The 17,500-nt window shown below is 38.9% G+C and overlaps 2 protein-coding genes across 3 annotated transcripts in view; both read right to left on the bottom strand.

Moving 5' to 3' along the window:
* Positions 1–7,974, bottom strand: part of LOC138004462 (splicing factor 1-like) — a 16,879-nt gene extending 8,905 nt beyond the window's left edge. Inside the window, exons 1-10 of the mRNA XM_068850985.1 lie at positions 7,698–7,974; positions 6,148–6,270; positions 4,811–4,886; positions 3,983–4,135; positions 3,028–3,117; positions 2,376–2,406; positions 2,209–2,277; positions 1,300–1,398; positions 447–565; positions 229–357 (exon numbers count right to left, since the gene is read on the bottom strand). Of these exons, the coding sequence (XP_068707086.1) occupies positions 229–357; positions 447–565; positions 1,300–1,398; positions 2,209–2,277; positions 2,376–2,406; positions 3,028–3,117; positions 3,983–4,135; positions 4,811–4,886; positions 6,148–6,270; positions 7,698–7,815 (1,007 nt within the window). The 5' untranslated portion in view covers positions 7,816–7,974. The remainder of the gene's footprint in view (positions 1–228; positions 358–446; positions 566–1,299; positions 1,399–2,208; positions 2,278–2,375; positions 2,407–3,027; positions 3,118–3,982; positions 4,136–4,810; positions 4,887–6,147; positions 6,271–7,697) is intronic.
* Positions 7,975–13,882: 5,908 nt separating this feature from the next.
* Positions 13,883–17,500, bottom strand: part of LOC138004461 (E3 ubiquitin-protein ligase SHPRH-like) — a 36,713-nt gene continuing 33,095 nt past the window's right edge. The window contains exons 29-32 of one of the 2 annotated variants that reach the window (XM_068850983.1): positions 15,988–16,077; positions 15,158–15,336; positions 14,964–15,053; positions 13,883–14,294 (exon numbers count right to left, since the gene is read on the bottom strand). In XM_068850983.1, coding sequence (XP_068707084.1) covers positions 14,147–14,294; positions 14,964–15,053; positions 15,158–15,336; positions 15,988–16,077 — 507 coding nt within the window. In that variant the 3' untranslated portion in view covers positions 13,883–14,146. The remainder of the gene's footprint in view (positions 14,295–14,963; positions 15,054–15,157; positions 15,337–15,987; positions 16,078–17,500) is intronic. The other variant, XM_068850984.1, reaches the window with a different exon arrangement.

The following is a 17,500-nucleotide window of genomic DNA, read 5'->3' as shown; positions in this document are numbered from 1 at the left end:
TCATCTCCAAAGTGGAGTTGATCGGTTAAGGTTTTAAATATGATTGGATGAGAAAGAATATACAGCTTTTAACCCTTTTACTCCCAATAAAGCCACTTACAGATTTTTACTGTGTCTAATGCCAGACAATTTAACTTGTCAATGGGGCCCCCTCAGGGCTGAGAGGGTTAATGCCAATAATTTGGCAAAATCAACTGATAGGCACTTTATGATACAAACAACAATTACTCTGTCTGAATGCAATCTGTAGCCAGATGTCCTGCAGCACCACATCTTGTACACAGTACATTATTAGTAACATTTTTCTGTTCTGGACACTCCCAGTGACGATGCTCCACTGATCCACAGTTCCGACATCTACATGTAAAAGGAAATAAAAAAACTCTTTCATTGGCAACACAGGTGAAAGTACCAGCTGAAATCACGTAATGCATTCTTAAGCATACCTCAGGATCTCATCATCCCGTAGAGTGCCATTTAATGCAGCAAGTTCTCTAAGTTGCATTCTCTTGAGATCATTCTGTCCTTCAGGGGCTTCTATGCCTTGTCGTAAGATATCTCTTATCTGCCACAAAACAGCACACATTTTCTTTCCCTTATTAGCCATCACAGCAATTCTCAGGAATTTGATTTTGAACTACAGTTAACTTACGCATGTACTTCTTGGTGCTCATTTGACAAGGTTAGTCACCAAAGACAATTCTAGCCACGCAGTGGTGAGAGCATTCGCCTCCCACCAATTTGGCCCAGGTTCGATTCTCTGACTTGGTGTCAAATGTGGGTTGAGTTTGTTGGTTCTCTACTCTGCACTGAGAGGTTTTTTCTGGGTACTCTGGTTTCCCCTCTCTTCAAAAACCAACATTTGATTTGATTTGCATTCATTGTTAATTTCACTTTACAGTGTCCCCAATTAGTGTTCCAGCACTAGAACGACTACACACTTAAACAAAGTTCCTTTCCTTTCCTTACATTTTGGTTGGTGGCAGGTTGTAAACTTCAAGTGGCAAGTTGAGGCAAAACCAGTTTTCAGTGAGATAGAATGCACATTTTGCTCTAACCTGCCCTTTTCAGTTTACTTTTTCAGCATTTTCTAACAGAAAGATACTACACTGTAAATATTCAGTCTCTGATACTTTCATCTTAAGGATTAAGCATTGACAGTGACGAAGATTTTGCAACATTCTTAACTAGAATGATTGACACACTTTCTATTGATACCGTTGCACAACACTGGGTTGGCATGTCAAGCACAAGTTGTTACGAAATACTGTAGGTGACAACCATGTAACGGACACTCACCATAGCTACAGCCCTCTGAACTGACTCATTTGTTGGTCCAGTAACCAGTGCATGAAGTTCTTCATCTTCACCACTGTTTACCTGTCCCCCCTTTCCTCCCTGTGTAAAACAAAGAATGTGTCATCTTCTACAGAAGGGATGATAAATGTTAGGCCTCCTCAAACAGCTATTGTTCATTAATTAACCCTTTCACCCCTAAACCGGCCATACTTAGTATTTTACTCTGTCTAACGCCGGTTAATTTTAATCGTCGATGGGGAACCCCCAGGAGTCAATGGATTAATCACTCACTCCATTAAACCTTTGATACCCAAACCAGCACAAACCGGCCATACTTAGTATTTTACTTTGATTAACACCAGCCGATTTTACTCGTCAATTGGAAACCCCGAGGAGACAATGGGTTAATCACTCATTGACAATGTCCCATTAAATTATGCTGGAGGATAGTGAACCTCAACAAGAAGATTCACAAAGAGTTGAAAAATTAAATTCACTGCTTTTTGCATAGGGAAATTTGAGTGGCTTCATGCATGTATGCAAATCATCTTAAAAGGTTCATGGTGTATGAGGGAGAACATAAACATGAATAGCCTGAAGTCAGGAGAGTTTACAGAGTACAGCAACTGCTAACAACTTTAGAGTAAGGTATTTGAAACAGAGGTAAGGCTTCTCTGGGCCCCCTTGCCTTTTAAAAACTTTCACGCTCTGAATGGAAAAATCGGACATGCCATCTCCAGCCAGTAATTATGTTTTTCTTTGCAATTGGTTAAAAATACAACTGACAAAACTGCCAATCTGGCCATACTCTGATTTGCCTTTGACCTATTCCACAATGACTTAGGAATTAAAAAATAAATAGCAGTAAGTATGGAAAGGTGCAATAACTTCCTACACTGCTACACTAACATTGTTCCACACATGGATTTTGCCTTCTTTTATGGATCCTTTACCCCTGATCATTATTTTTGCAGTACTCTGAAATCACAAAAACAAAATGTTATCACACAGCTGTAGCAGTTGTCAAGTCTTTGTACAAGCAATTATTGCTAAAAGAGAGATTTTCCTTACTGCACCTCTTTTTCCATTTTCTTCAAAGTATTACCACTGCAATCAAAGCAAATTGAGAAAGAAAGTTAAAGGTGACATGCTCTTTTGGCCGGTTGTCTTTGCAATCCAGGCACTAGTTGCACTAAATTAGCAGTGAAACAGGACAAACAACAAGAGGGACAGAGTTGGTAAAAAATCAGAAAAACAATAGATGTGTCATTCAAATGGCACACTTCAATTTCCGAAGGCTACATTTCAAATTCAAAATAACATGCTGATCCCAACTTGCATTGCAGGAGGCATGAAGTTGGCCTGGACTCTCAAATTTGAGACAATCAAAGACAAATTTGGCTATTGGAAAAAAGCAGGATTTGAACCAGTGACACCCAAAATCTAATCCAATCACCTACTACGAAAACTACCAGTCTGTGGAATGGGCCTGAATTACTGAGTCACCGCCCCATCCACTTTTGCTTGTAAATAGTTCAAATTCTTGTGAGGTGTTGTGTTCAATGCTACTTTTCAGGCCAGGGAACCTTTCTTGCACTTGAAGTAACAGTGAGTCCAATGGTTGCACTAGCAACCTCTTGGCTGGACAAGAACAATTTTATCAATTCCCCCCCCCCCCCCCCGGGACTCACGCCATTGTCAAATACATTATGTGAAACATTTACTTACCGTGGCCCAATGAGCAGCCCAATAAAGTTGACTTCAGGGTGATCATCTTGAGGAATCATCACCTTATCTTGGATTTTAATAATAGGTGGCCTACAGCAAAGAAGATATGAACATATTTGTAAAGGCCTACATTGTTCCCATTGCAGGGCTATCATACACCTTATTCCAAAATGGCCGCCATTTAAATATTCTTTTGTTTTTATTCAAATTAGCCCTTGATGCCTCGTTCTTGAGCTTAAAATTCAAGAGAATATTTTATCTTGAACGAGGCAACAAGGGCCAATTTGCATCCGCATAAATCAGCAGCCATTTTGGAATAAGGTGTATTGTAACTGGCTGTTAGTGCAGTGTCCCAATTTTGATAGAGAAAGATCCACTCCTACTGAAGCTCAAAGGTATCTTCAGGCTCCCCAGGCTCTGGGCAAAAAATAATACCCTAGAATCTTGAATGAATGTGTACTAACTATTAACAGTTAATAAATACATGTGGTCTCATTGAGGGCTTAATTGAAGTGTTCTGTGCATAGTTATTCATTTTTTTAAATATTAATTTTGATTCTTAGTCAAATTGCAGCCAAATTTCAAATAGTTAGTGGCACCTTACCTCTCCAAAGATCTGTTAAAGTAATTGTTTGCAAAATATTAACTCAACCGTAATGCAATTAAATCTGGCAGTTTTGTTCAAAATGTCATTGTAAAGTTATTTATCACAAGTCTGGTCTTAGATTTAAACAATTTTATCTAATTACATTAATTTGCACAATTTTTGGCTATGACCTCAGACAGCCCATTTCAGTATACATGACTATGTAGCTCAGAATTTGGCTTCCAAAACAACAAAAACATGAACAAAGTGACTTGCATAGTAGTGCATGCATGTACATCTCTCTAACAAAAAAATCAAACAGAACAGGTGCTATCCAAATACAGAATAATTTGGTAATAAAACACTCACTTGTAATCTACTGGAGGCTTGTAATCTTCATTCAAGCTTTGGGCTTCTACTATCAATGAATGCCTCTCTTCCTCAAGCTTTTTTCTAATTCTGAATTCACGTGTGTTCAATCGTTTACCTTCAGAGTTGTAAATTGGCTCTGGAGAAGGAGATCTGATTTGTACAAAAAAGGTAATGTTATGACAGTTCTTCAAGTTTGAGTTCACCATACATTTATTTTCAGTTTAGATCCAAGTGGGCCACACTGCTGTGATATACTTTATGGCTGACAACTCTCTATAATATAATACTGGTACATGATGCAAACAGGGTCATTTATTAAAATGTCTCTTTTCCACCCAACTGGTGACTAATTATCTGGGTTTTTTCTAGCTAAAGGATAATCAAAAGTCTGTATGTGTAACATTTAACAAGCACAGGAAAATAAAGTTTATCAAAAGATACTACATGACTTTCAAGTCTTTTGGCATGAGGACACTTCAGCGATCATAAATTCATTAATAATGACTAGGGCACACATGCAGAAAAATCTGAGAGCTCCAAACAAACTTTTGGTTCAGATGCTACCAACAGGAGACCAATGGGAGTCAAGCCTGACCATTGTTTTTGAACATTGAAGCTTAAGTGAATCTCTCAAACCTACGAGATTTGATTGAATTTAAGGCAGTGAACTGAGCCATTTAAAATAACCAGCCAAAGGGGCTTAGTGACTCTCATGCAACTGCCATGAAGGTGATAAACTTTACACACATAGAACTTTTAAAAAGATTCTGTCAAAGCAGGGATAAATCATTGTTGTGGATACAAGTCACTTTCAAATATAACTACCTTTCATCTGGGTTATCAGGAATTCCCAACTCCCCTGTTCTCAGCATTCTGCTGATTTCTTCAATTTTCAGTTGGGCTAACATAAAGGAAAATAAGCATGACATTAACACCTCTTTACATGTACCGGTACAAACCAAGCACTATAAATTATCTAGCTTAAGCCTAAAATGGTGCTTATTAATCCGTATGGTTCTAGGAATTCTAGAGAATTCTAGAAATTCAGAAAAATTTCATTGGAAAAAAATTCTAGAAATTTTATCTTTTTAGTCACTGAAGACAAGGCTGCTGCCTAAGAACATTTTAAAGGGGCCCTCAGAGCTATACGCTGAGAACTTAGGAGCCCAACATATGAAGTGAAAGGTGTTGCTGTGAAAAATTAAGGCGCCCAGAGCTATTCTTTGGGAGCCCCAGGCTACCGGGCTCCTGTTAGGCAACAGCCTTGACTGAAGAGAATGGAAGGCAGGTTGAGGTGTTCTTTGGTCAAGAGCCACATTAGTAAGGATAGAATAATTGGTTTTTACCCAAGGATATCACCCACTGTTTACACTTGTGTGTAAGTCAATCCCATGTACAGTGTATGAGTTGACCCCCATTTTTGATGACAAACAAAACTGAATTTCTCAATTTTCTTAATTTCGGCTTATACATGAGACCATTGCTTTCAGAGGGAATAAACTGGCTTATAGGGGTCACAAACTTAATTGAAAACCTTCAGTAACTAAAGATTAAAGGTCTACACCCGATCACCTCAACACTGATTTCTCCACTACGTGCAAGAAAATACCATGCTATTCGGGAGAACTCGCGAGGCAAATGGCCAACCGTTTCATTGTCCTTCACTACTTTCACGGCGTGTTTGTCCATGGGGTTGTTAAACTCTCGTTTAGCAACAAGTTTTTCTCCGATCAATGGCTTCCATACGTCTTGATAAAAATGATAACCACGCACAGCTGATGCGAAAGCAAACTTTTTCATGTCCAGACTTCCCTCGTTAAATGACTGCGTGGTTACCGAGCAATTGTTTTGCATCGTTCTCCTGTGCTTTTTTCATGCAAATTCTATCATTTTCATTTCAACTGTGGGCTTCAGCAATGAAGACAACTGTTGTCAGTCCCAGGGAATAGGGAAATTTATTAAAAAGAAGCTCTTAAAAGGTAATATCAGAGTTGATTTACTCATTAATTAATTAATTTAGGTTTGTTTTATTGAGTCACACAGTAGCTATTTGCAGGAATAGGTCATCCAAGTCCCTGTACTTTGAAAAAAACATTGTTTTAAATCCTTATTTTTAACTGATGCCAGCATGCACCTCTTTATACTTCATTTTTCTGTCATACCTATATAAGCTTGTTGCTGCTCTGGTGACAGGTTTGGTGGCATGGTTGTTGGCATGCCAGGAATAAATGTTCTTTTTTCTTCTGTTCCCCATCGGCTTCTTCTCTTCCTTTTTCTTTCAGACCCTATAATGAAACCATTTTTAAACATTAAAATAATTGTTTCCCTTTGTATGGCCTCAAAATATACCACTGTATAGTTCACATCTGCCTCATTGTGAACTGACAACATAAAGAAGTATGCTTTTAATAGGGCTGTTCACGACGAGAAAAATTAAACAAAAGGCAATGAGAGGCTCAAAAGCCCACATTCACCCAAACGTCATTGCACAATGTGACTGAATTTCATGTAACATGAAATTATCCAAATATCTGACATGTTGTTTTCCACATGATTTGCCTGAGTACATTCAGCTAATCAGATCACACATCTGGAAAAGCAGTCATTTGAAAATCAAAACAAACAACCCCAATGACTTCTGGGCAAATGTGGGCCGTTAAGAACAAATTAAACCAATATGTCAAAATAACCAACTTTAACTTTAACTTTAGCGTAGGCAGCGTGGTCAAGTGGTTAGGGCGTTGGGTTTGCATGCGGCTGCTCCGGGTTCAAATCCCGTTCTAACCTCTGGTTAGGATTTGTTTCCGGTTTTCCCGGATTCAACTCTACCACGCTTTGTGAATAGCCAACTGGTTGCCTCCTGCCAGTTGGGGTTCTTAATAATGTTTCTATTAACTTTGTTTCTTTCACATTGTTAAAAGTGGGGTACCTGTAAACTAGCTTGATAGCTAAGTGCACTTCCACTATAAACAAAGAATTTACATTTTTTTTTAAATTTTTTACATTTTTACAACCAACTAAAACTTTAAGACTGAAACTCACTGTGTGATGCAAAATTGAACACAGAACCAAAAGTATGTTTGTTTACATCTTTTCTTTGTCAGCTAACTGTAAGTGATTTTCTATAACTTACACTTTCTTGAATTAAACCCTACATCTACTGGTTAACTTGAACTCCAAACTTTCAAAATCACAGAAATCACCAATATTCTTGTAAATATCTTGGGTGTTTTTAATTTCATTATTTCTGATCTTTCATTTCCCTCTCACCTCACAATAAATTAATATTTCTTGTGTTTAATGCTCTGAAAAAGTCAATTAACTGCGTTGAGACGTTAATTAAATGACTGGTTGTTTGATCACGAGTACATATACAGGCAATGACCAGTGTGTTCACACAACAACATGAACGCCAAAAACAAGATTAGCTTGAAAATCAAAACTTTGTTTACGTAAACAACCCCATATTCATCAATAAGTTCGAAATGTCATATTTGTCCGCTTAATCGAAATAACTATCGACAGTCTGCCTGGTGGCTTTCAACCAAGATCAGCCTTGCGAAAAATTAACAACTGTTCTAGTACGATCGGGCCTTGGTAGACGATTCATGTCTTCACAATTTCTAGGATACTTCATTCTTGTGAGCGCTTTAAACGGAAAAAGTCAATGCAAAAGCCAATGTTTGATAATCATTTAAAGACCCAAACTAACCTGAATCAAAATTACCGGCTTCTCTTTTTGCACCAGGACTTGTGGGCCCTTGTTGTTTGGCCGCCAATATGGGATGAAGTCTTCCCAGCGGAGTGGTGTTAGCTCCTGTTAATGACATTCCCTCGTTCTACTTGATCTACAAGACAATTCTACCGGAATGACAAAATATTCACAAGTAATTCTCAACTTAAAACAGCCCGCCAAAGAAATTGGAACAAACATTCATCCTCAACGAAATAATGTGTAGCACAAAACCACGATAGATCAAAGGGAGTGCAATGCATTGTGGGTAGAGTAAGAATTGCACACGCGCGTCTTTGTAGGTACGTCAAATACAAGTCACGAAAGTCGCCACATACATTCTCTCGCTCCGTTCACTTTCTCCAAATTTACTTGACTTTTGATTAAACCACGTTAACTGTCAATTTCCATTGTTTTAAATTAAGGCCCACAGCCCAAAAATGATAATGACTTAATAATTTAATAACTTACCAAGCGTTTTTCGATTGAGTGTCGTAAAACAAATACCAAAGTAATTACTTTGACCAATCACAGCAGGTGCAAAACGCACAACGAACCAATCCAAATTCGTAGCAATTCAGTGTAAATTGCTCAAAGAGCGGGAAAAATCGCACGTGCGAGTCGTGGTTACTTTTGGTGTTCCTTCTCACTGGTTGATAAACTGGTGCGAGAATTTTAAACCAATCACTAAGCCAAGCAATTACAATTGCGTAATTAAAAGTAAAAAGTAAAGTGGTGCATTTATATAGCGCCCTCATCACTAACGTCTCAAAGGCGCTTTACAATGATCAATTTACCCACAGCGGACTGGAAGCATCTACAGGCGCAAATTGCAGCCGCTTCTAAGCAGTCCATGCATGCTGGTACTCATTTTACCGACCTCGGAAGGATGGAAAGCTGAGTGAACTTTAACGGGAAAGAAGGTCGCCAAATATTCCAGTCTCGGCAGAACCAGGGATGGAACCCGGGACCTTAGGGTTGGAAGGCAGAGATCTTACCACTGCGCCAACCCCTCCACTGGCCATTCATAGAAAATGTTCCGTTTTGTACTAACGTCAAGTGAATAACTAAGCAATAAAAATGGTTCATCTTTTCTCGTCACGCCAGTAGAACCAGTAATTTTCAATCGCGATTCCGTCTGACAGTGGAAATTTTTTGAGAGTTTCCTCTATTTGTATAGCTGTATTTCTTTGAAAACATCAACGAAATAAACGGATTCAGAGGAAAGATGTTGTGGCCACTTTATTTGTTGAAGGAGCAGAATTTTTGAAATGTAAGTACACACTAAAGAATTGCCTGGGAGTCACAATTTTTGTTTTCGCAATCATACCAGGGCGGCGCTACAGCGGTTCAAAGTCGGCCAAAATCACATACATTTACTGTAAACTTACCTGTGTTTGCCACCCAGCTAAGATGGCGCCAGAAACCGTGGAAGGGTCTATTAGATAAGAGTGCTGACCTATCACTTTGCAGCCTTGCCCCAGTACAGTATCAAATGGATTTATTTTTAGATACACTTTGCGGGCAAAACAAACAAAAGGCCGCCAATCTTAACCAATCAGAAAAAGCCATGTCACGCGTGACTGCTTCTACCATGTTTTTTCAGGGAAATGACAACTGAGTTTCGTGGGAACGGGTATTCTGAAAATAGGCTCAATTTTGACAGCGCTGAGGAGCTCACCCATGCCATAACAACATTGTTATCTAATTCACTCTTGCCGTTACGTAAACTTGTAAAACTGTTTGAAACTTGCAAGCAACTATTTCGAAAAGCCAAGAAGATTTATTTGTTTTCGGATTTTGACGCGGCAGTCTTTGTGGCAGTTGAACCTTCCGCTTGACTTCAATTAGTTTCCTTACTCGCGCGGCTAATTACCACAGAGATATTATAAACATCTTACTAACTTCATTTTCTCGGTCCCTACTGTAAAATTACGGATCCTCACTTTTTTCTGCTGATTAAAGGCCCTCGCACTTAGCGAATAAGCCAACTGGAAAAAACTCGGTCCGTAATTTTACAGTACGGCCCTCGAACTCGGTTGGTAAGAGGTCTGTACAAAGCACCGGAGATGATGTGATACCTGACGTGATGCAAAACGAATACTAATCATGGTTTTACTCGTCGATTCGATTGGCTAGTTAGTCTAAACCAATAACAATGCCTTGATTGCTCCTGATTGGTAGAGTAATTACGCATCAAATTATACAGCCAATGAGAAAAGGAAGCAAATAAACTAAAACCAAAGCAATCGCGTGATTACTTCCGACAGTCATCTGAAAACTGCTCTAAATGCAGTAAGCTTCAAAAAAATACATATTTATAGCAGTTTTCAAACGACTGTCGAAAATTTACGCGATTGCAACTGCTACGCATAGTGATTGGCTTAAAATCCCGCGCCAGTTTGTCAACCAATGAGAAGGAAGCGAGCGTAAAAAGGTAAAGGAGTGGAGGGAGAGTATCAAAAATGGCAAAATGCGACCCCGCCTTCTTTTTCAGTTTTCCAACTTTTCCCTCCATTTCTGCGCTTTTCTGTCAGGAGCTCATTAAGGGGAACCTCTATCTCCCATACTTGGAAGGAGAAGGAGTCAACCCTTTCCAGAGTAGATTTATTGATAGAACGCCTCCCTTGGGAGATTCAGCACGCCCACTGTTGTAAAAGCCAATAAAAACAGATCAGCGTCAAGGAAAAGATGATACTTTTCGCTGAAAAAACCTGTTCCTAAAATTTACTCGGGAAAGGGATGACTCAAGGAATTAGCGGAGATAGAAGCCCCTGTTCTTATGTAATCGTCGATCAGTAGGTAGAGTTATTCTCTTTTAAAATATATTTTTCATATCAAACGCAGTTTTATCAATCGCTGGAAGTATTCATTAAGGTCACAAACGGTTTGGTGACATTTCCACGGGAGGACAACGCTCTTTTATGTGTTTTCAGCGCTATTATGTGCACAGTCGTATCCTGTGCGAAGCTGGGATACAGCCACAATTGACCGAATTTTAATCGAAGGAGACAGGATGTACCTGAACTTGTTCGGTTACAAGAGCGTTACCCATTTATTTTCATTTAATTCTTAGTTATAACGTTTCAACACTATTTGTACATGAATGGTCATGCAAATAAACTTGTTGTCTCGCAGTGCGCACTTCACTTGCTATTAGTACCTCCTAGTTCTAATAAGTGGCTTTAATAGGTCTTCCCCTGGTGGAAGGTTTAAACTGCAGCTTGCAGGTCATTGTTTCCCCTTGGTTGAAAGAACCCAAACCTTTGCTGATGCTAACATTAGGCCTAAACAATGTGCTTTAGATAAATGTTTAAGCCTAAGGTGAACAGTTTTGCAAACGTTTGGGTTGTTTCAGTTATGGTAAAACAATGACCTGCAACTCCAACCTGTACTTTACACCCTCCGTCCCAATGGAGATCTATCACGGCCGATCATAGCGTGTTTATGCTACGACCAGTTTCAACTGACATAGTCCCAGGCCCCAGGTTCGTATTCTCCGGAACTACAATGGACCTCTTTAGCTTGTACGTTTTACTTTCCCATTTCAGACCACGTGATGTTCTAACAGCAAGTTTTAAAATTGTTCTATTTGCGGAAACTACCGGTGGAAAATAACATGTAACTCTTCCCACTTGACTTAGAAAAAATCTCAAATGAACTGATCATTTTAATTAAATTTAATCACATTCTCGGAAAACAGTTAAGCCTATATATAAGGAAAGAATTACATGTACAAGAATATAAAGCTACGAAATTAAAAGACAAAATATTTAAAAACAAACTCAACATCTTTCAATATTAAATAGGCCGTCGCTACCAGTGTCGCATTACTTTCCCATTTCAGACCACGTGATGTTCTAACAGCAAGTTTTAAAATTGTTCTATTTGCGGAAACTACCGGTGGAAAATAACATGTAACTCTTCCCACTTGACTTAGAAAAAATCTCAAATGAACTGATCATTTTAATTAAATTTAATCACATTCTCGGAAAACAGTTAAGCCTATATATAAGAAAGAATTACATGTACAAGAATATAAAGCTACGAAATTAAAAGACAAAATATTTAAAAACAAACTCAACATCTTTCAATATTAAATAGGCCGTCGCTACCAGTGTCGCATTACTTTCCCATTTCAGACCACGTGATGTTCTAACAGCAAGTTTTAAAATTGTTCTATTTGCGGAAACTACCGGTGGAAAATAACATGTAACTCTTCCCACTTGACTTAGAAAAAATCTCAAATGAACTGATCATTTTAATCAAATTTAATCACATTCTCGGAAAACAGTTAAGCCTATATATAAGGAAAGAATTACATGTACAAGAATATAAAGCTACGAAATTAAAAGACAAAATATTTAAAAACAAACTCAACATCTTTCAATATTAAATAGGCCGTCGCTACCAGTGTCGCATTACTTTCCCATTTCAGACCACGTGATGTTCTAACAGCAAGTTTTAAAATTGTTCTATTTGCGGAAACTACCGGTGGAAAATAACATGTAACTCTTCCCACTTGACTTAGAAAAAATCTCAAATGAACTGATCATTTTAATCAAATTTAATCACATTCTCGGAAAACAGTTAAGCCTATATATAAGGAAAGAATTACATGTACAAGAATATAAAGCTACGAAATTAAAAGACAAAATATTTAAAAACAAACTCAACATCTTTCAATATTAAGGACGTTCGCGCTAATTGTTTGTGCGCAACGTTACTGCGCAGGTAACGCGACTGTAATATGTCACGCATTACTTCGAGCATTAGTGAAGTTCAGGTTTTAAAACATTTGCAAAAACCGTGGACGATAAGTCTTGCACAGCGTTGGATCAGAGAAGATCGTGATCAGTCAAAATTGATTTAAAATATTTATGAAAGTCAAGTAGACTACTGCACGACTGATATTCGCGAGGTTTTATCAGTCGTGCACTAGTCTACTTGACTTTCATACAAATTTTTCAAGCATCAGTTAAAATAACATGGCGACAACAACGCCGAGGAAAAAAATTATAGGCCGGCAAAAGAATGGCACATTTATTTCCGAATCATCATGAAACTTCAAAGAGAAGTGAGCGGGAGGATGGAAAAGCTCTGGAAAAGGTAGCTAATCGAGCAGACTAGTGACTGAAAGTTTGGAAAACTCGAGGACGAACCGTTGCCTAAATTTAATGAGGCTGTTTCTTTTTAATGTTTTTATTACCCTACGAACTTAAGTTCAAAGTGAATGCATGTTTTTAAAGTTCTTTTCCTTTACTTTCGTGAAAATTGAACAGTATTTTCGTCCTCGTCCGCTTGAATAGTGCGGACCTGCGTGGAAACAATCAGCGATTGAATTTCACTAAAAAACACACTCCAGAGGATGTGCATGACGGCAATGGAGAGATATTATACAAAATACCAACCAAATGAAGATGACCCCTGCTTAAAACTTCGTTGCTATGCTCGAGAAAGGTTTTTTTTTCGGCAAAAACCTTTCATCTCGTCAACGATCGATCCTCTCTTGGGTTCCAGTCCTTGCCCGACAGGTCACGCAAAAGCGTGACAAACGAACTTTTCCAAGAGCTTTGCAAAATCACATCGATTTTACTCGTTCAGATCATCGGTGACCCCTATTTTTTTAATCATGAATCACTTACTTTACTTACTATCTACAAAATATGATGAAATGAAAAAATTCTCACCGTAAGAAGTTATCTTTTTTTAACTTTTCTTTCCTCGTGCCATCGAATTCCAGTAGTGGGTGCAACGGATAGAGCTTACGAAAACGCTCGTCGAGGATGAACTCTACTGTTTACCACATCCCTAGCGGCATACAATTATCTAAAAATCTCACTCCTAAAAACCTATGCACGGAAACTTTCACTCCAACAGTTTATTTTTATGATTTTCGATGGATGAGCAGATGAGCCTACATCTCGCTATTATGACCGATTTTTCGAAATTAAGGCATTTTTCCACTGCCATTTTCTCCGAAACAAAGTCGGTGACCCCCAATTTTTTTTTCATTTATGGAGTAAGTACTTTATGACCTAACTCTAGGCGAGAAATGAAGAAAATCTCACTGTAGGAAGATTTTGGCGCGAACGTCCTTAAATAGGCCGTCGCTACCAGTGTCGCATTACTTTCCCATTTCAGACCACGTGATGTTCTAACAGCAAGTTTTAAAATTGTTCTATTTGCGGAAACTACCGGTGGAAAATAACATGTAACTCTTCCCACTTGACTTAGAAAAAATCTCAAATGAACTGATCATTTTAATCAAATTTAATCACATTCTCGGAAAACAGTTAAGCCTATATATAAGGAAAGAATTACATGTACAAGAATATAAAGCTACGAAATTAAAAGACAAAATATTTAAAAACAAACTCAACATCTTTCAATATTAAATAGGCCGTCGCTACCAGTGTCGCATTTTCTCAATCCCGTTCAGGAGATACCTCGTCGCAATCTGGGCCAAATATTCCCGTCGTGAATTGCTCGTCGTCTTTTTCATCGTCTTGGGTAAAGAGGGAGGCGAGGTCACCAAGCGTTAGACTGGAGTTCTCGCTATCACGTGCTCCAGTCCTGTAAAGGGAGATAAGATTCAAGGCAAACAACTGTCAAAGTTGCGCAGACAATCAAACTGGCAAATCACAACGTAACGCAACTACATATAGCTAGGGCTAAGCGCAGAAAATCGCGTGCAAGTTGGTGACAGAAATATCTATTAACGAACCGAATGATACATGAGCCTCGCAATTATGAACGCAATTTTAGCAATTGCGTAGAGAAGCCTGAAAAATTCAGGACCTCAAAGGGTTTGAACCCGTGACCTCGCGATACTGGTGCGACGCTCTAACCAACTGAGCTATAAAGCCACGGGTTCGAACCCCGTTGTAGTCATGAATTTTTCAGGCTTCTCTACGCAATTGCTAAAATTGCGTTCATAACTGCGAGGATCATAGCTTCCTTTTGAGAAATATCTATTAGAGTGAAAAAACCTACCCTTTAATTCAAGTTGGTATCAACAACAACGCGCAGTTATTCAAACCAAACAAATCGCGAAATCACTTTAAAAATTACTGAGTTCTACCTGGCTAAAAACATAGTGCATTTCTCATGTAACACGAGCCCCACGGGCTCGTGCAATTTTGTTATCATGAAAAATTACTTCGTGTTTATTTCTACCAAATTTTCACTGCAAATAATGTAATTTCTTCTACAAAGTGAATACTACTCTAAACAAGTACAAACCTAACGCTACTAGTTGGCTTGGACTGAAGCAAGGAATACATTCGCGACTCCACGGTTCCCCGGATGATAAAACGGTACACGTGAGTGGGCCTAAAAAAAACACATGACGGAACGTGCTGTAAAGGCTAATGCAAGTTAAACTTGGTAAAAGGCACCAAGTGCCTTGCTTGGACCGAACAATAGACGGAGCTCACCTCGTTTGACCGATTCGATGCACGCGGCCGACAGCCTGAAGTTCGTGAGCGGGATTAAGAGCGGGTTCCACTAACAACACGTGAGTGGCTTCAATGATGTTAAGTCCGTTTGAGCCTGTCTGTAGTGGCAACAGAAGTACACCCATATCTGGGTCATGCTTAAAAGTCTGCAGATTTTCCTATGAACAAAAAAAAATTCCGAACAATGAAGCCAACAGCAAGAAATATTATCTAATTTTTCGTCAAATTGTCAATGTTCTGTAGGAGGATTCCTATGTCGAAAAGCTTTGTACTTCTAGCGGTCTGCGCAAACTAAATGGAAGATTACAAAAACATACAAGGTTACAATTATCTCTGTTCAAAGTTGGCCACCAACTGAGTGGGCTACCAAGTGTTTGAACACGTTTTCGTCCGTTTTCCGTCCCTTTTTTCACGATGCGCATTTATATCGTGTTTAGATATTTTACTGCAGCAACTTGAAAACAAACATTTTCGTTTGAAATTATTATAACAAAGAAAGAAACAAGAAAGTGGTTACTGTTATAACTGGCGTTCTTAGGAAGATATTGAGAATTCGGATCACTTTGTGACTGTAGACGGCCGAAGCCGCTACAGAAACAAGAACAACAATCTTCCGCCACAGATTGAATTCGCCACTGTAAAATACTTTATTCCGCAATTTAAACTTGAAACGACCATTACATTTATCAATTGAAAATGAAGTAAGATGACTTCGAAACGTCGTGTAATATCTCTCATTTTTGTAATCAAATATATTTTAAAAAGTTTTCTCCGCCGAAAAAAATTACACCTCAAGAAGCGCAACTTACTTGGAAATGCCGGTTTCCACCGGTGATGTGCCTGTATTTGATGTCATTTTCATCTAAAGCTCTTGCTATAACAGCTAACACGTCCTGCCACTAAAAAATTGATTAATGAAAGAAAGAGTTTCTAAAAATACTGTGTTGCTGCGTGCGCAGAGGCATCGACCGGTTCTCAATAGCGAAAGCTTCGGCGACGTCATTGATTAGACTTCTTCTCAATAAAATAGGAATTTGCTGGTAGAAGGAATCGTATGAGAACCAAATCGGCCCCTGACGATCAAATTTGGTTTTCTCCCGAGTTTTAAGCCTTTTGGTTTCAGCAATCAGCGAAATATAAGCCATCAAGAGGTGATCAATTTTGGGTAGCATTAGCACTAAGGAGCCCATGCATACATTTTTATTAAAATTTTAAAGCAACAGTTTACAAAGATTATCTGGGATACCAGGTCCACATTTCCAGAAAGGCATATTTGAAATGCACCTTCAACATTCAATGCTTAGTTCTCGGCTGATCGCTTACAAAATAGCTAGGGGTAGGTCAGCCTTGTTCCAGGGGTCTCTCTTCTCTGTCTCTTTTGCCGTTGAGGCAGAGAAGAGAGACCCTGGGAACGAGGTTGGGGGTTGGTTAGCTAGAGATTGCTCTGTGATAATAGTGATAACCAGGAGCCCATGAGTAGGAGCTTGCCTCTCTCATACACGTCCTTATGAGTCAACGTTTGCCGTATCTTTCTATTTTTAGAATGTCACGAGTTCCTCGGCTCTGCACGCACTGTTTTAAAAGGCCAATCAGAGTAAAGTCACTGTCTAACGAAGACAAATGAAGCAGTAAAACTGAATTTAAATCGTGCAAATCAATGTAAATTTATGTAAATGCGAGTCTCCTGCTCAAGGGTTCGTTCTTAAAATAGAAAGATACGGGCAAAGGTTGACTCAAAGCTCTACTGCATATGGAGGCTCCTACTAATGGGCTCCTGTGATAACCCCTTGTGAAGTGAAGTGAACACGTAATAATTAACAATTATAAGGCGAAACCGAATGAGCTATTGACCCGTGGCCCTTGAGGGCGAAGGGTCTCGTTGTTTTAGTATCACCCAACTAGTCGGTCAGAAAAAAAAAAATAAATTTAGCAAATTCAAGTTGAAGAAATAGTTCTTTGGGAATAAAACGAAAGAAAGCGTCACGCTTTTCGCTACTCGAGGACTATTACTAATAGTCCTCTAGTAGTCGGCGTAGCCGATTAAAATGCAGGACTTGCATTAGTCCACTAGTTGGGTGATACTAACACGTAATAGCCACAGGCTAATGAACTTGTTGCCCTCAATCAGACCAGAATACAACACCGAAAAATTCCGTGCCCTCACTGCTCTTTTCGATCAGTGTGTGCGATTTTTTTAAGTCTCACGGAGATTTTTTGAACAAGGGTTGTGTGAAGGGGTCCTTATCCGAGAAGACTTGGATGTAGTTACAAAGGCAGCACTTTCTCCTCAGTTATTTAAAGACCGTGAGTGTTGGTCCGGCC

This window comes from Montipora foliosa, chromosome 5 (genome assembly GCF_036669935.1).
Source record: "Montipora foliosa isolate CH-2021 chromosome 5, ASM3666993v2, whole genome shotgun sequence".
Classification (NCBI taxonomy): Eukaryota; Metazoa; Cnidaria; class Anthozoa; order Scleractinia; family Acroporidae; genus Montipora; species Montipora foliosa.
The sequence above is the reverse complement of the archived record's forward strand: the minus strand, read 5'-3'. Positions and strand labels throughout refer to the sequence as shown.